Source organism: Mytilus californianus, unplaced genomic scaffold, assembly GCF_021869535.1.
Source record: "Mytilus californianus isolate M0D057914Y unplaced genomic scaffold, xbMytCali1.0.p SCAF_3, whole genome shotgun sequence".
NCBI classification, from domain to species: Eukaryota; Metazoa; Mollusca; class Bivalvia; order Mytilida; family Mytilidae; genus Mytilus; species Mytilus californianus.
This window is the reverse complement of record NW_026262679.1, coordinates 4,605,716-4,633,256: the sequence shown is the minus strand read 5'-3', so window position 1 is coordinate 4,633,256 and position 27,541 is coordinate 4,605,716. Positions and strand designations below refer to the sequence as shown.

The 27,541-nt window shown below is 31.3% G+C and overlaps 1 protein-coding gene across 4 annotated transcripts; it reads left to right on the top strand.

Annotated features, from left to right (window-relative positions):
* The first annotated feature begins 455 nt into the window (after nt 1–455).
* LOC127732926 (max-like protein X) lies at nt 456–25,326 on the top strand. 4 transcript variants are annotated; one of them, XM_052242140.1, is made up of 9 exons: nt 462–516; nt 10,276–10,351; nt 11,812–11,940; nt 18,933–19,033; nt 20,906–21,002; nt 22,194–22,293; nt 22,882–22,966; nt 23,710–23,826; nt 25,161–25,326. In XM_052242140.1, exons 2-9 carry the CDS (start codon nt 10,309–10,311, stop codon nt 25,206–25,208), a joined length of 720 nt encoding a protein of 239 aa, XP_052098100.1. In that variant the 5' UTR covers nt 462–516; nt 10,276–10,308; the 3' UTR covers nt 25,209–25,326. The 4 variants fall into 4 exon arrangements, with proteins under 4 accessions (XP_052098103.1, XP_052098100.1, XP_052098101.1 ...); XM_052242141.1 differs by lacking the exon at nt 462–516 and adding an exon at nt 711–734; XM_052242143.1 differs by lacking the exon at nt 10,276–10,351 and having other exon boundaries at nt 456–516.
* The last annotated feature ends 2,215 nt before the right edge of the window (nt 25,327–27,541 follow it).

Genomic DNA, 27,541 nt, shown 5'->3' with positions numbered 1-27,541 from the left:
AAGATAAAAAAGAAATTAGCAGTTTTATATCGGTCCGGACATTAGTCGCGGCAAAATCGTATTGGTCAGGTCAAGTTTTCTAACTCTAAAAATTATTTTTTTTTCATTTTTTTCTTATATTTTTGGATTAAATGTTTTAATCTTCCTTGATATCGAATTTGAAGTCTATCCTGTGAATAATAAAAAAGTATTTAGCCGTTTCATATCGGTCAGGACATTAGTGATTTCAAAGTCGAAGTTGGTCAGGTCAAGTTTTCTAACTCTTAAAAATATTTTTTTTTATTTTTTTTCTTTTATTTATTAGATTAATGTTGTCATCTTGCTTGGTTCCAAATTTAAAGTAAATCCTTTAAATAATGAAAACGTAATTAGCATTTTCATATCCGTCAGGACTTTGTCAGGACATTGTCAGGACATTGTCAGGACATTAGTGTAACCCTTAAGAGATTGCGATATTTTTACCTCAACAGTGAAGAGTTCAGTTGTAAACAAGTGATCAGGACTGAAAATAAACAGGTAAACTCAACCAATAAACAAACAACTCAAGACCATTTGTGGGTTGTTCAGGTCGTTTAACACCCCCTTAGGGTGAGTAGGAGAAATTATACTGTCTGTGCACCGCTGCACATGCACACAGTTGTTCACTGTAATAGTTGCTAAACCGTAAAAATTATTTAAGCTACAAAAGTAAGAGCGTAGCCGTAGGAATGCCCTTTACCGTCAGGCGTCATATGGTAATTGTCAGCTAATATTAGCGTCAAATTGGTTAAAATTTTATCGCAATTCGTCGAAATATCCTTATCGTGATTCGTCAGAGGTCTGAGGACGTTAAGCAACCAACAATCAATCAATCAATCAGAGGTCTGAAATAATTATCCATAACCCTTATTTTTGGAAAAAATTTAACGTGATTCATCAAAATCTTTCGAATTTTTATTTTGTCGTCTTAAAGAAAGTGTACATTTTAACTTGTGCACCAAAAATTATCGTTAACATCTTTTGGCAAGATTTTTTACCGTTATACATCATGAAGGAAACGAGAGGGTACCAAAATTGCACCTATTTTGACAGTTTTTTCACCTATGCAACCTCCAAACAATCCATGATGCTGTAATGAGGAGTACCCAAATTGCATCCATGCTTAAATTCACATCCTTAAAAATCAAGTTACAGATGTTTTGTTTTATTTCTTCAAATATTTAGAACAATTTGACATTAGTCCATGCTTACTATTCATTTTTTAAGAAATGGATGCTTGTAACATATTTTATTTGCTCATTTTTAAAAGATGACTTATTGTGGACGTCGCATGGCGACGTTCTGTAGATTTGACTTTTTCTATTGAATACATCATCTGTTCAGTGTTTTCCCTAGGCTATTCAAGCATTGCGGTACCGCTACGCATAAATTTCGACCGCCATGCTTTCATCATTGCCGCAATGCATCCCGCTATGTGTGAAAATTATAACTGTAAAATATTTATTATCGATATTTTGAAAGTGAAGTGACAAGTAACAACACCCCACGGGTGTTTTAAACTCATCCGACTGATAATTGGATGCATCACGTCGCGCGTGCGGGGATTTTACAACCTTCTTGATTAGTTGGTTATACATTTGTAAATCGAGACTTCGGTTACATAACGGAAGTTGCCAGTTAGCTGATAAATATATAGTAAGATTAATCTCCAATGCATATCCTTCTGTGCTAAATAAAAAGTTTAACCTTTTCCAGTATAAATTTCACCAAAAAATGGGCCAGTGTTTGACATCGTTGTTTTACTGTGATCTTTAAAAAAGTAAATTAAAAAAAATTGGTATAGTCTCTGGGCATACTGTAAAACATGGTATGGTACGATGGTATGGTATGTGTTATGGTATGGTGGTATGGTACGAATACCACAATACCATGGTATGCGTGAATGGTACCATGGTATGGTATGATGGTATGGTACAAATTACTATACCATGGTATAATTTGATGGTATGAAGTATGGTATGGTTTTTTGAAGTAGGAAATTTTGAAAAGTTAATTAAGGTAATTTGAAACATGATTTTTTTAATTTGCTGACATTATGTATCTGGTTTATTTCTGAAACGAAAATATTACTAAAAAAAGAAAGTGGATGTAGACAAAACAGATCACTTACATATAGTTGTGAACAGAAAACAAGAGAAAACTCAATTTAAAGATCTCAGATAACCATAAAGTTAAGATGAGATAAATAATATGTCCCGGCCTGACACATTGAAAATTTCTGTCAATTATTCTTTGAAATTATGGGAAGTGCTGCATATCTTATAATTATAATCTAGATAATGTAGTTAAAGTTTTATTGCTTAACCTTCTGTCAATGACCAGCTTTTATATTATAGTTATATTTATAGTTCCATAAGCAAACAATAATTTCTACAGTCCTACATCTTTTCCAAGAAACCACATTTAGAGTGGAAATTGCATATCTTCTCTCAATTATGAAGAGCTTACCATACTGATAAGATGACAGATATTATTACTTATCAAACAGATTACTAAAACAAACAAAAAACTGTTAACCTTTAAGAGTTGTAGAAAATTCAGACACATGTATAATGGACACCCTTTTATGTATGTGTTTGATTTTTTTTGGACAATATTCTTTGTTGTTGTTTATCCTGAGTTTCAAGATATAATTGGATATCTAGTTATTATTACACATAGTATACAAAATATTCAAGTTTTGCAATTAATTTAAAAAATTGAAAATTAATAAAGTTGTTTAAAACAACATCACACATAATAAAAGAAGACACATTCCTTGATTGATATTGTGTATCAACTATTCCTTCATGCAACAATTTTCACATATTAAAACATGTGGTATCTATCAACTAACAAAGTATTAAATTAGTGACAGTTTAATTTGAAAGTATGGTGTTTTCTAATTGATGCATGAGATGCATTCACTTTTAATTTACATTTTTTAAATGTGATTTCTTGGGCATACATGTAGACAGAATATGCAACTGTTGAAAGTGTCATATTTCAAAACAATATAAAAGTTGGTCATTGAAAGAAGATTAAGCAATAAAACTTTAATTACATTATCTAGATTATGATTATAAGATATGCAGTTCTTCCCAAAATTTCAAAGAATAATTGACAGAAATTTTCAATTTGTGTCAGGCAGGAACATACTATCTATCTTATCTTAAACGGATAGTAGCTACGATTTTCATTAAAATTATTTTTCTAATCTATATGCCGGATTTTGTACAAAACGTTTATTTAGAATGAATAAAACCATCACTGTTTACTTTCCAATTAGCATTTAGAAGCTTTTTAACGTTTTACACTTGAATTTAATTTTTGTCTATAGACAAAAATTCGATGTTAAGCCAACCCTTATTCATATGATCTATGTTGAATTAACTCCGAAGTTCCCAATGCGCAATCGCAAGTTGTCCCTCGAAGGGAAAATGTCGAACAGAGGAATATTATCGCGGAAGTGGAGACAAGTTATTGTAAATTGAAAATAAATAACGGCGATGAGATCGGTCATTAGAATCATTTACAAACACCTGACACGCAGATAAAGTCATTATATAAACAGTCGACATTACGACGGTTTGCGAAATGTAAAAAACATTTCTGAACTTTTCGAATCCAGATCACATGAAAATAAATCACGACGTGTTCAAATCATTATTGTCCAAAATATCTTTATAAATTTAAGAGCAGTGATCTCACAACTTAGAAGACATTAAAAATCAACTTCTTTCAATTTAATATTATTCTTCCTGTGTACCCTGCATGAAGGCCCCAATTCAATTCACAAACACGTGTATACGTTATCGGCATTGTTTTGTCATACAAATATAAAACAAGTGTATAATATCGCCATTGTTTGAGAACCTTCGGTTCGAATAATATGCAGGCATTTGGTATATTTTATTGTTTACATAATTTGATAAATGGTTTCAAATATGTACGTTTAATCTAAAGAAATTGTCAAATACGTAAGAAAACAAAAGCACATGTTCATATTTATTTATATCTTGGTCATCTCACTCGCTGTGTCGGCAAAGTTCGGGAAGTAAACCCGATGCATAATTAGATGAAAAGGCACGCTACACGATATTAATTATCAATTATTAACACTTCTGTACTTTATATAAACATTCCACCGATCTTATTGTTAATTTAAAGTACATATCTTTGATTTTAGCAGCTTTAAAACTTGGTCATAATTTTGTCAAAATCGTAGCTACTATCCCTTTAACTTTATGGTTATATGAGATGTTTAAATTGATTTTTCTCTTGTTTTCTGTTCACATCTTTATGTAAGTAAAAGTCTATCTGTTTTATCTACATCCACTTTCTTTTTTTAGCAACATTTTCTTTTCAAAAATAAACCAGATACATAATGTCAGCAAATTAAAAAAATCATGTTTCAAATAACCTTAATTAACTTTTCAAAATTTCCTACTTCAAAAAACCATACCATGGTATAGTAATTTGTACCATACCATCATACCATACCATGATACCATTCATGCATACCATGGTATTGTGGTATTCGTACCATACCAACATACCATAACACATACCATACCATCGTACCATACCATGTTTTACAGTATGCCTAGTCTCTGGTATTATAAAATAAAACTAACGTAATTTCACCGAGAATGGACAAAACTTTTTTTTTTAAATAAAGTTTCGCAGTTTTTTCCATCAGCTATATCAATGTATATTTACATCGATGCATTATTTTTTGATTGGTCACAACAATCAGTTATTTTTAGATTAGTCGCGGTTGATTGATTATATCAAAGAATACACATCACCGCAACCGGGCCGAGAAAAAGACGTGTCTTATGAAATATTTAAAACATTTGATGGAAAAACTTTCAAAACATACGTAGTTATTTACGGAAATATTGTTTTTAATAAACTAGTGTTGTTCTATCTTTAATTCAATGGGTCACATAGCGGATTCATTTGCCGTTTTTTACACAAGTGGTCTTTCACTTCGGCAAGATACAATTATGAAGCGTCATAAATAAATTGGACAGGAATGTATTTAAAAAAAAAAAGTTAATTGTCATGAAATAAAATGTCAGCTTAGCTTCCAAACAGGTAATTTTCAAAGTTTTATTTAACAACTTGCTGTTGCTGCTGAAACCATTCTATCAGCAAATTGAGGACACTGTTAGTGAAAGAATGTAAAGACATGACATTTAGGCATTGGAACAAATATTCTATACCATTTATTCCGTTAGGAACATTTACTGTAATATTTATTCCGGTGGAAATAATATTCCAGAATATTGTTTCCATTTGGAACTTATATTATGAAGGAACTTCTATTCCGTGACAGTATCCTTGTCTGTCCAAGTATGCAGCAATTGGTCTTGTTTTGCCAGTTTCAACAGCTGATTGTGAAAGGTGTTTTTCATGTTTAAACAGAGTTAAAACACCTTTGAGAAACAGACTATGCCAAAAAGTGCTGAATTGCTTAATGCATATATCAATTGAAGGACCAAAGGAAAAAGATTTTGATTTTGAAAAATGTGTGGGGACCTTTGGAAAGTTGAAACAGAGGAAGATATCAACAAAATAATGTGTACATGACATAAATTTGTAAATAACTAGTGCAGACTGGATTATTTTTAGTATTGTTTATAAGGTCTCTCATTAATTCCTCTCATCTGTAATAAATACTTTCAAGTTCCATGACTTACCTATAATAAAACAATTAGATTGGTATATGGCTATAAACATATAAATTATGTAGTGTAACTAATTCTGAAAAAGAAACATCGTGCGCCGCGTTGCAAATCCACCATGGACCCACCATGCATGAAAATTATTCTAGGGAAGACACTGCTGTTGATTTATTCTACCTATGTTGAAAGACATGTATAATGTCAAATCATAATTATACCAATTGTTTAGTCTCAAAGAAAACTTGTAAGATTTCTGCTGCTATTTTTGCTGAATAGGTGCAATTTGGGTACTCTGACGTTACCCCCATTACGACTGGCAAGTAGTGGTACTCCAGAAGGTGGCGGGAAGAATAAAGAAGAAGTAGTAAACTCAGAACGAATAAAAAGATATTTACATTGAAATGGAAGATTATTGATATTGCCCTTGCTGTACAGTTTTCCCATGACATCAAGATTTACCTCAGATCTATATTTAGGGACTTCTTGATGTCTTTGATACATATCTGTCATTTGCCCTAGTTTATAGTTTCCCATGACACCCAGATGTTGTGATAAGTTATTGGAATGAAAATAAAAAATTGAATTCTCAGGTCAATCAATTTGAAAAAAATAATTTATTCCCAAATCAGGTCGAGAGGAAGCAAGCCAACTTGTATCATTGCAAACTTGTACCACATCAACTCGTACCAATGTTAACTTGTACCACTGCAAACTTGTACCATTAAAAATATATGCATTGTTTTTGTCGAGCTATTTAGTGAAATTTAAATATTTATTCATCATTTAACACCATTTGAATGCATTTGAATAAGTTGGTACAAATTTACCATGGTACGAGTTTGCTTTTAGTGGTAGGAGTTGACATTGGTACCAGTTTGCAATGGTAAGAGATAACTATAATTCCTTTCAATACGTTTCATCCATGAACCAGTTCGGCCATATGTCGTTTCAGCCATACACCAGTTCAGCCTTGGTCGTTTCGGTCCATAATACATTTTATCTTAATTTCCGTACCTATCAATGTTTTGAATAAAAAAATAAGAGATAAGTAAAAGATGAATATGATGCTGTGTACAGAAACTGTCACAGTTAGAAGAACCAGGTAAAATAATATTCCAGAATATTGTTTCCATTTGGAACTTTTATTATGAAGGAACTTCTATTCCGTGACAGAAGTCTCGATTAAAGGTTGATCAAAATATATTTGCAAATAATTGGCAGCTTTAGTGTACCACTATGCAATTTAGTTAAAAAGTGTGAATTATAACAGTAACCTAAATAATCTTAGAAGCTAAATTCTACCTTAATATTCTTATAAATATTAAGTTTTCGCTTTTTTCTACAGATACTAACCAGCTTTGTATATATACTGAACTTTAATTCTATTCTTAATAACATCAATAGATACATTAATATGTATTTCTGATTGTTGATATCATATATGATTTAGACCACACATTAGAAGCCCAGGTTATTTTGCCATTATTGGCATCTTAAGTAACAATTTTTAAACAAATTTTTTTTTATAGTTCTCGTCTTGTCACCGGTTTCCGAAATCATAGAACGCCTATCGTACATATGACCTCTAAAAATGTCAAATTGAAACCTTATTCACGAATTTCATTCAGTATGCCTGCAGAAACCTGTCTGTATTCGTTTTAGCAATCCACAAAAATCTCCTGTCACATGGCATTTTTTGCTTGTCAAATTATTCAAAACTTTCAACTGTAAAGTATATTGTTTGTAAACTCACAGAACAGGTCAAATTGATTTTAGCAATTTTATAACAGTGAATATATGCATAAGCTTGTGCTCAGCTTGGGACATGATGTACATGTAGCACTCATTAAGACCGTTATTCTTTTTTAAATGTGAACAATTACAACTTCAAAGTTAAACATTGTATACTTATTATCACAGAAATTATGAAAAATGATTGTATAAGTATAATATCTGCAATCAACTCCTAATTAACTTTCAAATACTATTTACAGTCATTTACATTAAACATGTTAATTATAATTATCTATTTTTAACTCTAAATATTTTTATGTACGAAAAAATCCTAATGGTAAACTTTGGTTTCTTGATTACAGTTTGACCAATTTTGACAGAATGGAAATTTGATAATTTTCTTCAAGGATTATCTACAACTCTTATTGAGAAAACTGTTCAAATCAGTTTATGTATGTCTAATAGATGCTAGACCAATACTTTCTCAATTTATTCATTAAAGATAATAAGAGTTTAAAACAGGTTACCTTATAAAATAAGACCTTATAAATTAAGATATTATGCCTTCTTATATATTTTCTATATAATTTTATATCACTATAGGTTGATATATATATATATATGTTGTGTACAAGATGTAAGTTTGTACAAATTATAATTTGTACAGGGTTTTTGTACAAGTTATAAGTTTTTTGGCACATACCTTTTTGCATCAGATGATAAAAGTTTATCTTCTTAAATTAATCAGATTAATGTCTTAAATTCAAACTTATATACTTCAACCTAACGTTTAGTGCAATCTCCCTGTCTTTAAACTGGAAATAAGGACACCTGAATCGTTTAAATTCTATTTTTATTTTTCTCCTTATACTAAAATCATATCCATAAAAAGTCTATTTGTGTTCTTATAATGTTTTTTTTTTTGTATCAATGCTCATTATTAGACTGTATCATGTAGTCATAGAAATATGACAGAAATAAGCGAAACAAAAGACTGTGTGCTTGTAACATCCATTTGTGTTAAGCGGTTCATAAAACACTGAAAACTTGAAAAAAAATTCTGTACAAATTATAATTTGTACAACATTACAATTTGAACACAACATTTATACATGTACCTGTTAATGAGAATCTTCCACAACTTGTGTAATTGCTGATTATACATGTACCTGTTTATGAGAATCTTCCACAACTTGTGTAATTACTGATTATACATGTACCTGTTAATGAGAATCTTCCACAACTTGTGTAATCGCTGATTATACATGTACCTGTTAATGAGAATCTTCCACAACTTGTGTAATTGCTGATTATACATGTGCCTGTTAATGAGAATCTTCCACAACTTGTGTAATTACTGATTATACATGTACCTGTTAATGAGAATCTTCCACAACTTGTATAATCGCTGTACCTGTTAATTAGAATCTTCCACAACTTGTGTAATTGCTGATTATACATGTACCTGTTAATGAGAATCTTCCACAACTTGTGTAATTACTGATTATACATGTACCTGTTAATGAGAATCTTCCACAACTTGTATAATCACTGTACCTGTTAATGAGAATCTTCCACAACTTGTGTAATTACTGATTATACATGTACCTGTTAATGAGAATCTTCCACAACTTGTATAATCACTGTACCTGTTAATGAGAATCTTCCACAACTTGTATAATCACTGTACCTGTTAAAGAGAATCTTCCACAACTTGTGTAATTGCTGTTTATACATGTACCTGTTAATGAGAATCTTCCACAACTTGCGTAATTACTGATTATACATGTACCTGTTAATGAGAATCTTCCACAACTTGTATAATCACTGTACCTGTTAATGAGAATCTTCCACAACTTGTGTAATTGCTGTTTATACATGTACCTGTTAATGAGAATCTTCCACAACTTGTGTAATTACTGATTATACATGTACCTGTTAATGAGAATCTTCCACAACTTGTGTAGTTGCTGATTATACATGTACCTGTTAATGAGAATCTTCCACAACTTGTGTAACTGCTGATTATACATGTACCTATTAATGAGAATCTTCCACAACTTGTGTAATTGCTGATTATACATGTACCTGTTAATGAGAATCTTCCACAACTTGTGTAATAACTGATTATACATGTTAATGAGAATCTTCCACAACTTGTGTAATTACTGATTATACATGTGCCTGTTATGAGAATCTTTCACAACTTGTGTAATTACTGATTATACATGTACCTTTTATGAGAATCTTCCACAACTTGTGTAATTACTGATTATACATGTACCTGTTAATGAGAATCTTCCACAACTTGTGTAATTACTGATTATACATGTACCTGTTATGAGAATCTTCCACAACTTGTGTAATAACTGATTATACATATACCTGTAAATGAGAATCTTCCACAACTTGTGTAATTGCTGATTATACATGTACCTGTTATGAGAATCTTCCACAACTTGTGTAATAACTGATTATACATGTACTTGTTAATGAGAATCTTCCACAACTTGTGTAATTACTGATTATACATGTACCTGTTATGAGAATCTTCCACAACTTGTGTTATAACTGATTATACATGTACCTGTTAATGAGAATCTTCCACAACTTGTGTAATTACTGATTATACATGTTGTGTAATTACTGATTATACATGTACCTGTTAAATAAATATGAGAATCTTCCACAACTTGTGTAATTGCTGATTATAAATGTACCTGTTAATGAGAATCTTCCACAACTTATGTAATTGCAGCTTATTTATTACATTGCAGCTTATAGGAAAGAGATGCATTAAGTAAAAATATTTTGTTTTTCACTTTTTTAGATGCTTAAAATGTTGTAGCAAATAGCAACTAAAATGGCTGATAGTAGCTATAGTGATATTAGCTTTGAAAAGAAAGGTGAGTTGTTTGTCATGTTTGTTCTTGGATTAGCTTTTCTTTTTTCATTATTTTACAAACTGATTTCCCAAAATGATTATGAAAATTTAAAAAGTTTCATAATTTTAATAATACTCAGTTATTCTAGTTGTCATCAATTATTGGGAAAAAAGACCAAAAATACTTACCAGTTACTGAAATTCAGTTATGAAGTCTTGGCTAATTGCATTACTCATGATATGACTCTAACTGATTTGTAGTGGAAATTTTCAAAAATAAAAAGGTAGTCCTATTTGACCACTCTTTATTTCATTATGTCTGTCAACAATTTGTACCAGAACTCAAATTTGCTGTAACCAATTCGCATGTAATTTTAACAGATGGAAGAATGCTTTCATTCTATTTTGTGTTGTTGTTTCAGAGATATGGGACTTAAACTGTTTAAATAAAGGCACTTTTTGACATATCGTGCACTTACTCCAGTATGCCTGGATCGATTTCCTTACATATTGGCATAATTGTTGGGATTGATCATTGATAAAATAAATCACTTTAACTTCCAGAGTTACGTGTATGGGACTTTGACTGGCAGATAAATAAAAGGCATTTTTTAAACTTCATGCACAAGCTCTAGTATGCTTAGATCAAATTACTACAAACTTATTGCTATTGTTGGGATCGGTGAATGTAGGCTTGCTTTTGATTTTGAAAGTTTTCTAGTTTGTAATTCCAGAGTTGGATGGAGAGTTGTCTCATTGGCACTCATACCACATCTTCTTATTTCTATTATCTGACTTTTAACAGTCATATTTGACTCAATATTTATACGCCTAAGGGTGTTCTCATGCTGTGTTTTCTACAGAGCCATTTTATTTGCTTCTGATTAAATGCCTTCTAATACCTATTTTGTTTTTGCAACAACTTCAATATGCACAATAGACCAATCACAAGTTGTTTTTATGAAGAATTAGTTACACCGGTTCACCCGAGGTCATTGTCGTAAGTTACATAATTTAACAATAGATTCTAAGTAGGTATACTGTGACGCAATAACATAAGCATTGTGACGTAGGAAATGTACAGGAAAGTGCTCAAATTGGTCTATAAGGGTGTATTATGCACTTTTAGTGCAGCTTCTTATTTCACATGACTTAATAGGCCTGAAGATATTAGTATTTTATTTTTTTTAACAGTTAGAATTTATGAGAAATTTTTGGAAAGTGTGTAAAAATCCTATGCCAGTAAGTTCTAAGTAAAGAAAACTGTCAGTTACTGGTACCACATTCTGTCATAGCTCTTGATACTTTAAAATCTATTATTAGCATGATTCACACCATGACAGTCTTTTATTGTCATAAAACATATATCTATCAATGAAAATGTGAAATAAAAGACGTGGGGGATAAATATCAATTTGACAGCATTCAAACAATATTAATTTTCAGGAAATTATCAATGTTATGCTTTTTCTTCTTCTGCAGATGAAAATCAGATGAAAATAGAGACTGTTAGTCCTACTCACAATAACAGATTTTCTTTCTCACGGACAAGTAGCACAGGCTCTATACCACAAGGATGTATGTCATCAGCATCATCTGCACATAATACAGGTAAGGGAAATAACTCTGTAGTGATGACATCTCTCTACCACAAGGATGTATGTCATCAGCATCGTCTGCCATAATACAGGTAAGGAAAAAAACTTGGTAGTGATGACATCTCTATACCACAATGATGTATGCCATCAGCATCATCTGCACATAACACAGGTAAGGGAAATAACTCTAGTGATGGCATCTCTTTACTACAAGGATGTATGTCATCAGCATCATCTGCACATAATCAGGTAAGGGAAATAACTCTATAGTGATGGCATCTCTTTACCACTAGCATGTATGTCATCAACATCATCTGCCTATAATAGGTAAGGGAAATAACTCTGTAGTGATGACATCTTTTTACCACAAGCATGTATGTCATCAACATCATCTGACTATAATAGGTAAGGGAAATAACTCTGTAGTGATGACATCTCTTTACCACAAGCAAGTATGTTATCAACATCATCTGCCTATAATACAGGTTAGGGAAATCTATATCACCATTATGATGCATGTATTATCTACACATCAGATGGGAAAGGGAAACAACTCTGTAGTGATACCATCTCTACACCATTAGAATGATTGATATCTTTTAGGGATAATACCACTTTTATTTTTCCCTATTAGTCTTCGTTAAATAGGCATTTTTCCAAAAAATGTGCAGAATTTATCTTTGTTTCAAATAAAGAAATAGTTGGCATGAATAAAGTTTTATCCTGTCCAGTACTACAGTAAAACTTTCACACAACATTTCTTTGCTAATAAGAAAATAATCATCACTGAAAGTAAACCAAGTAATTTTTCCATATTTTCCCCCTGCTGATATACCATCAGGATACCCTGTTCTCTGTGTTATCTACACCACCACATAGGTAATGTCCATCTGACATGGTTCATCTTAACTTGACCACTTTTATGACTCTTTTTGCTGTTATGGTTTATTAATTCATGTAGATTTGATCTCAAGGAACATAAAATTCAATTATAGTAAAGCAGGTAAAATGTTTCAACCTGTACATGTGTTCTCTTGATTGTTTATATTACCTGTATTCATCCTTGTTTATTCAAGACTTTTTTTTTATATATATATATATAAAAGACTAAAAAAGAGACATCATGACACTCAAATCTGTCCCCTGTGATGTCATGACACTCAAATTTGTGACCCTTCGTTTATGCAAATTTGTTTCCTTTATGAAGTAGACACTCAGTAATGACTTGAATTGGGACAGAAGCATATAGAATGTGTAGGGGTTAGAGTGCCAACCTCACCCTAAAGGGACCATTGTGTAAAAATGCAACATAATATTAAACTGTGATAATCAGATAAAAAAAGCTGAACTCATCAGATTTACACAAAATACACAATCCAGATAAAAATAATTTTAAGAAAGATAGAGGACACAAATCGTTTTTTACTGTTTAGCCTTCAAGATGTTTTTTTAACAACAAAAATATTTCCTTGAAATCATTTTGAAAATTTTGACATTAACACACAGTATAGTGCATGACTTGTTGAATAGGACACATATATGAGAAAAGAAAGGACAAAGATTTGTGATGTCTATGTATATGTAAGAGAATGATAATCCCTTTCTTCATGATTGAGTACGAGCGTTAGCGAGTACTTATCATGAAGTAAGGGATTATCATTCTCTTACAAACTTAGAATATTGTAAAGTGCTCAAGGCTCAAATGATCTCTTAATTGGTTGTATTTAAGAATTAGACTCATTGTCAGTGCAATGTTTATAATTAATGCATGACTTCCTTGTTAGGCATTTCATTTATGGATTAGTTTTTGTGATGTAAGGACTTTCTTATCATTTGGGATTTTTTTTTTAAATGCGTTATAGATATTAGGTGACACAACAGATCAAAGATAAAGTTAGAGAACGGAAACTAAAAATTCAGCAATTTTTATACGACCGCAAAAAAATTTTTGTGGTCGTATATTGGTATGACGTTGGCGTCGTCGTAGTCGTCGTCCAGCGTCGTCCGAAGACACATTGGTTTTCGCACTCTAACTTTAGTTTAAGTGAATGGATCTCTATGAAATTTTACCACAAGGTTCAATACCACAAAAGGAAGGTTGGGATTGATTTTGGGGGTTATGGAACCAACAGTAAAGGAATTAGGGGCCAAAAATAAGCATTTTTGTAACTTCCAGACATAACTTCTGTGTTAGTGTATGGATCTCTCTGATATTGTACCACAAGGTTCCATATCACAAAAGGAATGCTGGGATTGATTTTGGGGGTAATTGCCTCAAAATTTTAGGAATTAGGGGCCAAAAAAGGGGCAAAAAACAAGCATTTTTCTAGTTTCATGACAATAACTTGTGTGTAAGTGTATGGATCTTTCTGAAATTGTACTACAAGGTTCCATATCACAAAGAGAAAGCTGGAATTGAGTTTGGGGGTAATTGCCGAAACATTTAGGAATTGGGGGCCAAAAAGGGGCCAAAAATAAGCATTTTTCTAGTTTCCAGACAATAACTTGTGTTCAAGTGTATGGATCTCTCTGAAATTGTACTGCAAGGTACCATACCACAAAGGGAAGGCTGGGATTGGGGTAATTGCCTCAAAATTTTAGGAATTAGGGGCCAAAAAGGGGCAAAAAACAAGCATTTTTCTAGTTTCAGGACAATAACTTGTGTGTAAGTGTATGGATCTTTCTGAAATTGTACTACAAGGACACATTTCACAAAGGGAAAGCTGGGTTTGAGTTTGGGGGTAATTGCCCTAAATGTTTAGGAATTTGGGGCCAAAAAGGGGCCAAAAAACACATTTTTCTAGTTTCCAGACAATAACTTGTGTTCAAGTGTATGGATCTCTCTGAAATTGTACTGCAAGGTACCATACCACAAAGGGAAGGCTGGGATTGAGTTTGGGGGTGATGAATCATAAGGGGGACCAAAAAATTTGGGGGGGGGATTTTTTTTTTTTCCTTTTTTTCTTTTTTTCCTTTTTTTTTTCTTTTAAAATTTTCCATTTTAAGTTGGTTATTTCTGATTTATATTTAAAAGCAAATAATAATGATATGGTAGGAGATACACACCAAACAGGATGTGTAAATTATTATATAATAAGTATTGTGCAATAGCAAGAAATTTTCAATTGCACAGTATTGCACAATAGCAAGAAATCTTCAATTGCACAGTATTGCGCAATAGCAAGAAATCTTCAATTGCACAGTATTGCGCAATAGCAAGAAATATCCAATAGCACAATATTGCACAATAGCAAGAAATTGTCAATTGTACAGTATTGTGCAATAGCAAGAAATATTTAATTGCACAGTATTGTGCAAAAGAAGATACTTCGTATAAATTGCTTATTTCTTGACCAATTTCAATGGGGTTTTATTCTTGAATTCTTGGGGTTCTTTAATATGCTGAATCTAACCGTGTATTTAGTTTTTGGATTTTGGGCCCCGTTTTTAAATTGGTCCACATTGAGGTCCAAAGGGTCCAAAATTAAACTTTGTTTGATTTCATCTAAAATTGAATTATTGGGGTTCTTTGATATGCCAAATCTAACCGTGTATTTAGATTCTTAATTTTTGGTTCCGTTTTCAAATTGGTCTACATTAAGGTCCAAAGGGTCCAATATTAAGCTTAGTTTGATTTTAACAAAAATTGAATTCTTAGGGTTCTTTGATATGCTGAATCTAAACATGTATTTAGATTTTTGATTATGGGCCCAGTTTTCAAGTTGGTCCAAATCGGGGTCCAAAATGAAACTTTGTTTGATTTCAACAAAAATTGAATATATGGGGTTCTTTGATATGCTGAATCTAACCATGTATTTAGATTTTTGTTTTTGTGGCCCCGTTATCAACTTTGTCCACATTGAGGTCAAAAGGGTCCAAAATTAAACTTTGTTTGATTTCATCAAAAATTGAATTCTTGGGGTTCTTTGATATGCTGAATCTAACCATGTATTTAGATTTTGGATATTGGACCATAATAGGTGAATGTCCAATTTAAAATTTATAAGTTCTTAGACCACATTCATTCTGTGTCAGAAACCTATGCTGTGTCAAATATTTAATCACAATCCAAATGCAAAGCTGTATCAAGCTTGAATGTTGTGTCCATACTTGCCCCAACTGTTCAGGGTTCGACCTCTGTGGTCGTATCAAGCTGCGCCCTGCGGAGCATTTTATTCCATTTGTAAAGGGGCATAACTCTAGAACGGTAAAAGTGACGCCACCAAAATTCAAACTTGATCTGTGTTTTGTGGTAATAAGCATTGTGTATAAGTTTCATAACATTTGGTTGAGGCAAACTAAAGTTAGAGAACGGAAACGATAAATTCAGCAATTTTTCCATTTGTAAAGGAGCATTACTCTAGAACGGTAAAAGCGACGCCACCAAAATTCAAACTTGATCTGTGTTTTGTGGTAATAAGCATTTTGTATAAGTTTCATAACATTTGGTTGAGGCAAACTAAAGTTAGAGAACGGAAACCAATTTTGGGACGTACGTACGTACGTACAGACGGACAAGGGTAAAACTTAATGCCCCCTCCTCTACAGCGGGGGCATAAAAATGTAGGAATTGTATATGATTCCTGATTGTCAGTATGGGTGTGAATCCTGTAATATTTTAGCGAGGAATTATCTTTTTTTATAGTTTAATTCAATTAATATATTTGAGTTACAATAACATTTTATTTCACAGCCAATATTTTGGTCCGGCTTTTTACATCAAATACTATGTCATTATGTCAGGGAAGTGTTCAAAGTTTTTAATATGTTCGATCAAGACTTAAATTCAATTTCTGTTGTTGTTTTTTTTTTTTAATTTTATCAGAATATAGGAAAGAACTATTCTTCCCAACAGCTGATCCAGTGATCAAAGTTTTGGAAAGCTAAAGATTTAGGTTATTTTTTTATTTTAAAGCTTTTTTTTTTTCTTTTTTTGCCAATGCTTTGATATTGTTTAACTATTTATTAATTTGAGGTTATTAATATTTTCATAATAATATTCATGGTACCAATTTTACTGCACTAGTAAACTTCAACTTATTTTTAGTTTTTTTTTTTTTTTGTTTTTTTTTGTTTCACAATTCAACTTTTAGTCAGTTTCAATCACTGTGTCATAAATCCTTTCAATCTGATAAATGTGCTTCAGGGCAGTTGTAACTCATTTATAGAAACTCTTTTGTTTTGAACTGTAAATAGACCCAAATAATGGGATAATCCCTTACTCAGAACATGATTTACATCCATTCTTCACAATTAAGAGGCATCAAATCCTACAATTTCATTGGTCGAGAGCACTTTGCTATATTCTAAGAAGAAATATAGAATAGGACACAGATTTGAGGCTTACATATATATAAATAATAACAGTTTTTTCTTCATTATGGAAAATTCAAAGTGCAGATGTTACATCTTGCATGGGTGAGCTTAAATGGTAATTAAATGTTTGTGTTTAGAAATAAAATAACAATGTCAACTTTTGACAAATGTTCAATATAATAATCACAGAGAGTGCTCCAAATTATCTTAGAATATGGCAAAGTGCTCTCTACCACTGGAATTGCAGAATTTGATGTTCATTAATTGTGAAGAATGAGTATATATCATGTTCTTATTATGGGATTATCCTATTGTTTAGGCCTACTTACAGTTCAAAACCAAAGAATTTCTATAAATGAGTTACAACTGCCCGAAGCAAATCTATCAGCTTGAAAGGATTTAAGATTGAAACTAAAGAAAAGTTAAATTTTGAAACCGAAAAAAAAAAATCAAAATAAGTTAAAATTATTACCATTAATGTTATTATGTGAATATTTTATAACTTCAAAATCAATAAAAAAAATAAACAGTATCAAAGCAATACAAATAAGAAAAAAATCCTTTGATATCACCTAAATCTTTAGCTGATAAGCTTACCAAAACTCAGATTACTGTACAGCAGTTTGTAGGAATAGTAATTTCCAATATTACGATACAATTAAAATAGGAAATCTCACAAAACATGTTTAACCCCGCCACATTTTTGCACCTGTCCCAAGTCAGGAGCCTCTGGCCTTTGTTAGTCTTGTATGATTTTTAATTTTAGTTCATTTATATGTTTTGGAGTTTAGTATGGCCTCCATTATCATTGAACTAGTACACATTTTTGTTTAGGGGCCAGCTGAAGCACGCTTTTGAGTGTGGGATTTTCTCGCTGTGTTGAAGACCCATTGGTGGCCTTCTGATGTTTTTTGCTCTTTGGTGGTGTTGTTGTCTCTTTGACACATTCCCCATTTCCATTCTCTATTTTATTACATTAACTCTAATTATTTTCCTAAAAACACATTTTATTTAACATTTAAATCTTAGTTAATTATGTAGTATTTGAACATTGGATATAGAATAAGATTTATTGGTAAACTCAGATTTTGAATTTATTGATTTAAACAGTAATAAGCAAAAACATAATTCCTCACTAACATATTTCATAATTTACATTCATACTCACAATTACAAAACTTAAACAAATTTCTACAATTTCATCATACTGTTGGGTCATCTAATGATACTCTCTTTCTTACATATATATATACATGATTCAATAAAAAGAAAATATAGGATTAAAGAGTGTTAACATTTTAATAACTGTTAATCAACTTAGATAAATGTTTGATCTCTATTTTCTTTTGTTCAATAACAAATTTTGATGTTACTTACAAGATAAAATCTCTACCATTTCATTGTTTATGACTTTAAATTATTTGATTAAACAAAGATTTATCTAAACAATCAAACTTTTATATTATTTTTATCTATTAAAAGTCTTAATGAAGATTAAATACATGGTTTATAAGTTCTGTATCAAGGCTTTTTACATTGAACTAGACTTTTTTTCACAATTTTTGGGGAAAAGGGGGTAAAGTACATAATGTAAACTATATAATGTTCATGGCTAATTATGGTAGTAAGTGTTATGAATTAAATATTTTTGTAAATGTTAGAACTAAAGTAGTTATAGAATATTTACAGACGACGAAGACAGTGATACAACAAAGCAAACAATGACGTATAAAGATCGTCGACGTGAAGCACACACTCATGCTGAACAGAAAAGGAGAGATGCCATTAAGGTATAAAAGCTTTAGAAATGTACATTTTATACAAAGAAGTGAACTTGCATGCCTCTGCAGTAAATTTTCTTCTTTAGGGATTAGTAAGTTATGATATCCAATTTTTATCAACAGCATCTGGGGGAATGGATATTGATAATTCAGAAATTATTGCGTGCATTTATTATTGCAATTTTTGAACAATGGACAATAATGCGAAATTAATTATTGCTATTTCAGGCAGATCTGTATACAAATATATTTATTGAATTCAAAATACAAGTTTTATTATTACAATCTTCACTAAGTCCCATTATTCTCATTAATAAAAACCTCACAATAATTTCTGAATATACTATATTGGATGAATGTACACTGGAATTCCAACAATGATCCCATAATCTTATTCAAATTATGGGGATTTTATTGCTGTTCTTATTACAGCCCAGGGTACGTTTTTAATAAAAAATAATAAAATATTTGAAAAAGCGTGACAGAATAACACTGACTATTAACTCATGCACATTCATGAATTAATGTGTTGTTTGGTCACTCCTCTAATATTTTTCTAAATTAAAATTTGATTAGTTATTCTTATAATCATGTGTACAAAATTGCCTTGTTGGTCCTGCAGTAGCTACTCACCATGATTGCAGGAGGTCATACCTTTGATTCCTTCCAGGACAAATCAAAGAGTTAAAAATCGGTCTGACTTGAACAAAGCAGATTTAGCAGGGTTCATATTCACTAACATGTTCTTGTCCATATATGCATGAACATGTATTATTGGCTACTGTGAACAACTGTTATAGAATTGAGTGTCACATATTAAGTTTATTAGTCCCGTACCGATGAAGTCGAAGGTGACTTTAGGTTTGCACTCCATCCTTCTGTCTGTCTGTCCGTCGGTCCATCTGTCAGTCCGGCAAATCAGCTTTCTACACTTTTTTTCTGCGTTCTTGAAGATATTGATTTGATATTTGGTGTATAGTTTTATCATGTCAAGTTATAGATCAAGTTCGAATTTTGTTCCTGTCTGATGATTTAGTCCAGAGTTAGGACCATAACTCTGGACCATATTTAATGTTAGAGTACTATGTTAAACCATATTTCTGTACAAAGGGAGATAACTCATTTTTTAAAAGACATTCTTTGTTAAATTGTTTGAAGAATATTTTGACAGGTTTGTTTGTTATTTAGTATAAACTAATTTTCTGAATGCCATATGTATATAAAAAAAAATTATGAAGAGAAATCCTTTAATTAGATAATAATCTATTTTTATTAATGTATATATTTCAATACATTACATTGTGTAGATAAAAGTTGTTGACATTTTACAGATAAGTTACAAATCTGTATTAGATTGTGACAAATGAAAGAAAAAATATTTGGAACTATTAATTATATTTTATTATAATTTGAAAATAGATAGATAGATAGATCTTTAGATATACACTGCATTACATCATATCTAATTTTAGAGAACTATTAATCATATCTGATGTTATTTTCATCATGCTTATAAGATATTGATTGATAATTGGTATATATATAGTTTTATCATGACAAGTTACAGATCAAGTTCAAATTTTTGTTTCGGTCTAATAATTTTGTGCAGAGTTACGGTCCTTGGACTTGAAAAATTCATGCATATAATCAGTTTTCCACACTGTTTTTAGTCATGCTTGAAGATATTGACATGATATTTACTTTTGTTTACACCATGACAAGTTATAAAACAAGTTAGCATTTTGTTCCAGTATAATGAATTTTTATCCGGTAGGGGACTATGTATTGCCATGCAATACTCTCAGAATGCTTGTTATTTCAGAAAGGGTATGAAGAACTACAGAATATTGTTCCTACATGTCAGAATACTTGTTATTTCAGAAAGGGTATGAAGAACTACAGAACATTGTTCCTACTTGTCAGAATACAGACAGTGTCGGTTCACAGAAACTCAGTAAAGCAACAGTTCTTCAAAGATGTAAGGAAATAATCAAATTAAAACCTGAGATTGTTGTGGCAATTGTAAGGGGCAGGGTGTCCAATACAGTCATACTTTTTTGGACTTTAAAAAAATGAAAGTCCTGATAGAATTGACCAAAAAGACAATGCATATTATGGTGTATGATTAAGAAAACTATGGTTTAGATAATTTTTTTGTTAGACTATTTTTCCTTAACACAGAAACACTTTTCTGTCATAAAAGGGACATGAGGAGTATTTAATGTAAACAAGCTGTAAGTAAATACCTCACAATGAAAGCAGTTATTAACAATAGCTAATTGTTTTACAAACAACTGAGGTTGTCAGGAAACCATCATTACCATGGTTAGTGGGCCTGTTTTCAATGAACCCCTTGCATAGTTGACACTGTATGAGTGTATATATGTATTTTTAGCAGCATCCAATGTCAAAAGTATCTTTTCAAAGACTTATGAGAAGTGGGTTATGATTCATAGTGAAATACATTTATTAATATGTGCATTTTTTGTAATATAGACATTTTGTAATGCCCTCAGAATAAGGTGAATAACATGATCATCCACCGAAAGCACAATACACTAGTTTTTAGTCTGTCCTCAATTGAAGGTTTTCGAGTAATATCATAGCATCACAGCAGAAAACCTTCGACCTCACGGTTTAAAAGTGATTGCTGTGTGAAAATCAATAGGTTACTTTACATGAGAAGTAATGATTTTTAAGAAATCACATTCACAAAGAAGAGGTAATTGAGCTGTAGATGGACACTAAAGGTCACCAAAAAAGCAGGGTCTTTATCATAAGCTCATTCATAAACATTGCATATTTATTGAACCGCCTAAGTGGTCTCGTGGTAGCATGTTCGCATCCAGTGCGGGAGGTCGTGGGTTCGAACCATGGTCGGGTCAAACCAAAGACTCGGAGTCAGAATAATGTGTCTGGGTAAGGTGACATGTCTTCCTGCGGACTGTTACCTTGTGATTTAGCACGTTAAAAATCCTGGTCAACGTGTCTGTCTAGAACAAAGCAGGGTTAATATTCATATTACATTAACATGTTCTTGTCCTGAATATGCATATTAATTTGTTGCTGGATGTTAAGCAGCCATCCATCATCATCATATTTATTGAAAACTTTTTGAAAAAAGAAATTGTAGAAATGTACAATGTACAATAATTATACTATTTTGTAGCCATTGATTACATACAGTATTTGGTATCACAGAAGAAAAAGCAAGAAGATGACTTGGACAATCTAAGGAAAGAGGTCATGGCTCTGAAAATTATGAAAGCGTGAGTATATATTACTGTACATGTATCATATGAGCAAAAAAATAACCTTTATTTGAGTCACAAAAACATGTATTTATCATAGGTTTTTTTTTCTATTAGACAATGGTTTTTGTTCCTTCTAAACCAGTTGAAATAACAGTGAAAGTTATAATTAAATTTAAATATGAATTTTGAATCAATGCCTGCATTAATTAATAAACAATATTGCATTTTTACTGCTTATAATCCTCATTATTTACCAAATATTTGCCACTGGACATTAGACAGACAACAATTAATCATTTATTGTTATTGGAAACTGTGTGTTCACCAGTAATCTCACAATACAAGTATACATATCATATTTAGTCAGTTTCCATCAAAATCAAAATGCAGTTCTAGTTGACTGCATGTATAATTTTTATAAAAAAGTTATATAGATAAATGCATGCGTGTTATAATAAAGGTACAGTTTTGACAATTTTTACAGTGTTAATTAAGGTTCATTTTAATATCAAAAATAAAATTTTGGGTAATCTTAAGCTACACTTATTCTAGATGATGCCATCAATGATTCCTACAAAGGACATCACATTTTTGATATTTCAGGAATTATGAGCATATAGTTAAAACTCACCAGAACCAGCCAACTCATGGACAAAATCAAGTTTCTGATGAAGCAAAGTTTCAAGTTGTAAGTATGGTATTATAATGTCATATATGAAGTCTTTGTGTCTTTTAACTCATATTTAAATTATGTGAAGTAATATGTAATTTGAATATAACAGATGGCTCTTCAACTGTTTTTGATAAAATATAGAATACCCTAAATTGTTGTGACATCTGTAATATAAAGAAAAAAGAAAGATCATTTATCAATGTTTCCACTCTGAAAGAAGACTCTTCCTTTTAACCTCGCTTACCCTAAACTTCTTTTATTTTCCATTACCACTACAGTCTCGTATAGACAGTTATGAAAACCCTGTAAGATCAAAGTCATATATTGTTATTCTATAGGTGTCAAGTGTCCTGATCTTGATAGGATCCTCCAAGTTCATTTTTCTGAAATTTCTTGAATCTTCCACACAGTAGTGAGAATCTCCTGCTATTCAGATATTGTCACCCGCTCAATCAGAACACATCATTGTTTACCCGATTGTAAGTTAGCCGTGAGTTTTGGTTCACCATCACTACACATTAAGGTGAATACATCTTGTATTCAAGAAAAAACATTGCAGCAAATGTAAAAATGAATAGTGGAATAGACTTTTCCTCTTATTTGTTGCTTTGAGTACTGTACAGTCCTCACCCCTGCCAGGCAGTTTGAATTTTGAGACAAATAACTGAATGAGTTAAATTGCCAACTAAATTAGAGGAATTATTCTGTCTGCTTCCATGACAATTACATTATGCTAATAAGTTTTATAACTGTTATAGTTCCAGCAGATCATGGATACTTTGTTCCAGTCGTTTCATGCCAATGTGTCAGTATCAAACTTTGCAGAGTTGTCAGCATGTGTGTTCCAATGGTTGGAGGAGTATTGTAAACCACAGGTATGTTTCTTCGATGGTTAGAGGGGTATTGTAAACTACAAGGATCCTGATCTCAGTCATGCACATCAAAATGTGATGGGTTCCAATAGGGTTTTTTTTTTATTTATCTAAACCCTCCCCCTTTTAACCTTGATCAGTGGACAATAACACAAAAGTACAGGAATAACAATTAACTCGAGAGTTACAGTTATGGGCAAGATAACCTGTGATTGCTATCTCCCCTTTCCTTTTCTATTGGTCAATTTAAATATATGAAGGAAATTTACCTCCAACTTCTATAGAAAAAGAGAGAGAAGATACCATGGGGCATTCAAAGATCTAAACATCCTATAAAAACAGACAACATTATGGCCAAAAATAAATACGACAAAAAGTCCTATAAAAACAGACAACATTATGGCCAAAAATAAATACGACAAAAAGTCCTATAAAAACAGACAAAATTATGGCCAAAAATAAATACGACAAAAAGTCCTATAAAAACAGACAATATTATGGCCAAAAATAAATACGACAAAAAGTCCTATAAAAACAGACAACATTATGGCCAAAAATAAATACGACAAAAAGTCCTATAAAAACAGACAAAATTATGGCAAAAAATAAATACGACAAAAAGTCCTATAAAAACAGAAAATATTATGGCCAAAAATAAATACGACAAAAAGTCCTTTAACAGACAATATTATGGCCAAAAATAAATACGACAAAAAGTCCTATAAAAACAGACAAAATTATGGCAAAAAATAAATACGACAAAAAGTCCTATAAAAACAGAAAATATTATGGCCAAAAATAAATACGACAAAAAGTCCTATAAAAACAGACAATATTATGGCCAAAAATAAATACGACAAAAAGTCCTATAAAAACAGACAATATTATGGCCAAAAATAAATACGACAAAGAGTCCTATAAAAACAGACAATATTATGGCCAAAAAATAAATACGACAAAAAGTCCTATAAAAACAGACAATATTATGGCCAAAAATAAATACGACAAAAAGTCCTATAAAAACAGACAATATTATGGCCAAAAATAAATATGACAAAAAGTCCTATAAAAACAGACAATATTATGGCCAAAAATAAATATGACAAAAAGATAAACAGCAATAACAAAACAATACATAGAAAACTAAAAACTGAGCAACAGGAACACCACCAAAACCAGGGTTAAGTCAGGTGCTATAGAAGGGCAAGCAGTTCTTTCTACACATGTGGCACATTTTGATGACATTTCATTTAAAATCTACTGAAATATTTTATTAACTGAATATCTAGTGTCCCATGTCCGTATAATGAATAATTTCAAACCATTGTTCATTTCAGTCTTTGCGTGATGTGACAGTCGCCATTCTTAGACAACTGAATCAGTAGACAGGATGTTGTTGTGACAGGACGTGATTGTGACAATACTGATAATACTGTAAATAAACACATTTACTTTCATGAAACATTTATTGTTGATTTTATTTTGCACAATACACATATTTTACAAAGAAAATAAATATACAATGTTTTTAAAAAAAATGAACAGATTTACTGTTTATGCTATTTGCATTGCATTACTTGTTATACCTCTTATTATAGATTTAAATCATATATATATTTGAGAAAGACATCTTATCTCTAAGCCATTCAAGATTTGTAATATAACCTTGAAATGAAGTATTCACTAAATGAACTTTCAGTATGGTAATTAAATAAAGATAAATGTGATTTTTTGGTTGTAGGGTTTGATCCTTAAAACTACAAACTTGACTTTATTACCACTCTGTAGTGCATTAATTTTTCATTTTCTCAGTTGACCTTCTTCAATTTATGCTTAAATGATTTTGTTAAGTTTTGCATTAAAGTCTAGATCTCACGAACGAATTATTATCATAACAGTTTTCTTCCTTCTACTGTCCGTCTATGGAACGAGATTCCAATTAATATCAGAAATTCTTCTTTATATATATTTAAGAAATATTTGAAGAAAACTTGGGTTGTCCCAGAATATTTTTATAGTGGTAGTAGACTAGGACAAATTTTGCACACTAGAATTAGAACTGAGAGCAGTGGTCTGAATGAACATTTGTATTGAAAAAAATAGTAACTGATCCTTTTTGCAAATGTAGACAGATTGAAACATCTGAACACTTTTTATTGCGTTGTACGCAATACCAATTACTTAGAGAGTTTATGCTGAGTAACTTGTCATGTCAGCCTAATATACATAACTTACTGTATGGTAATCCTTTGATGTCCGACATTGAGAATTCTGATAACTTTCTCATTATTCAAGATTTTATTCTTAAAACAAAGAGATTCGTGTGAATTTCATATACATGTATTGAGATATATAATTTTATCCCCGGCTTAGTATAATTCTAGGAGTTTGATTGGTTAACCCACGTCGTTACAAAACCCATAGCCCCTGGGTGTTGCTAACCCATATCCCCGAACGTTGCTACCCATTACATTGGGGAATTTCACGCGCGTTTTCCTTAGTTCCATGGTTGTTCCTTAATATGAAATATCGAATTCTGTAGATTTTCCATGATGTCTGTATAATTAAATACGTAATCCACTAACGATTTTATCTTATTACATCGATTTTTTGCACTCATTTTAGTAAATGCATCACTATGCAGCCACATTGTCAATGAATGGTACTACTGACCTAGCTATGCAAATGACCCACGTTGACGTCACACCATTTATGATGTAACTCTCACAACATTGCGCGCCAAATTCGACCCATTTCAGTTTCTCTGTCTCTAGTTTAAAAACGTCTTATATTGTCTACCTGTAGGGTTCTACCAAAGGTAGTACCCTACACCCCGTTAAAAATATGTCAAATTCCCAGATTTCAATAAAAGATATTTAAAAAATGAAAAAACCGTTGCTTTCACGTTAAACTTTGTGGTCGAATTTCTCTAAAAATTGACCGGGGATAAATTCGTTATCTACGGATATGAACGTAGATAACTTATAATGTATAAATTAAATTGTCGTTAATTTATATTTATATTTACACCTGTTTAGTTTGATAGCACTGTAGTTCAGTTGTGAATTTGGTCAACAAATGCTTCTTATTCAGTTAAAAAAATATTTTTGACGCCATCCATCTATTATTATATTATATGGGAGAGGAATTTGTAAAAGTGAAAATTCACTTGTTTTCCAGTCCTGTCATTTTGTAATGTTTACGTTATTATTTTCTAAAATGAAATATTGTTTACACTAAAGTCTAGATCTAAGAATCCACAAATCATAGAGGAATGATTTTTATGGTTAATGCATCACTTTTAGTGACCAATTTCCATACTTGAATAATTTATAATTATGCCAGGTGATTAGCTGTTGTTTACATTTTCTGTTTCTTGATATTATTTTTTTTCAAATTCAGATTATTTATTTAAGGAATGACTGTAATATTTTTTCTGTCTATAAAGAAATAACATAAAAAATGTGGTGCACACTGAATAACCCGCTTAGTGGGTTATTTAAAAGTGTGCACCACATTTTTTAGGTTATTTCGAATAGACAGAAAAATATTACAGTCATTCCTTATAATTCAATTCTAAAAAGGAGTAATTCATGATAAAAACGTTGATGACGTCACAGTCACATGACAAAATTATGTCTATGAACTGATAGACAAAACACTTTCAGCCAATCAGAAGATGTGTTACATCCAAAATTAAATTATTCAATATTAATAA

What these genes read in the sequence shown, in the direction of transcription:
- LOC127732926 (XM_052242140.1), top strand. Translation starts at nt 10,309, where the DNA reads ATGGCTGATAGTAGCTATAGTGATATTAGCTTTGAAAAGAAAG. An exon ending in AAAGGAGAGATGCCATTAAG is followed by an intron (nt 19,034 to 20,905) that starts GTATAAAAGCTT and finishes TTGTTATTTCAG; the next exon opens with AAAGGGTATGAAGAACTACA. An exon ending in GCTCTGAAAATTATGAAAGC is followed by an intron (nt 22,294 to 22,881) that starts GTGAGTATATAT and finishes TTGATATTTCAG; the next exon opens with GAATTATGAGCATATAGTTA.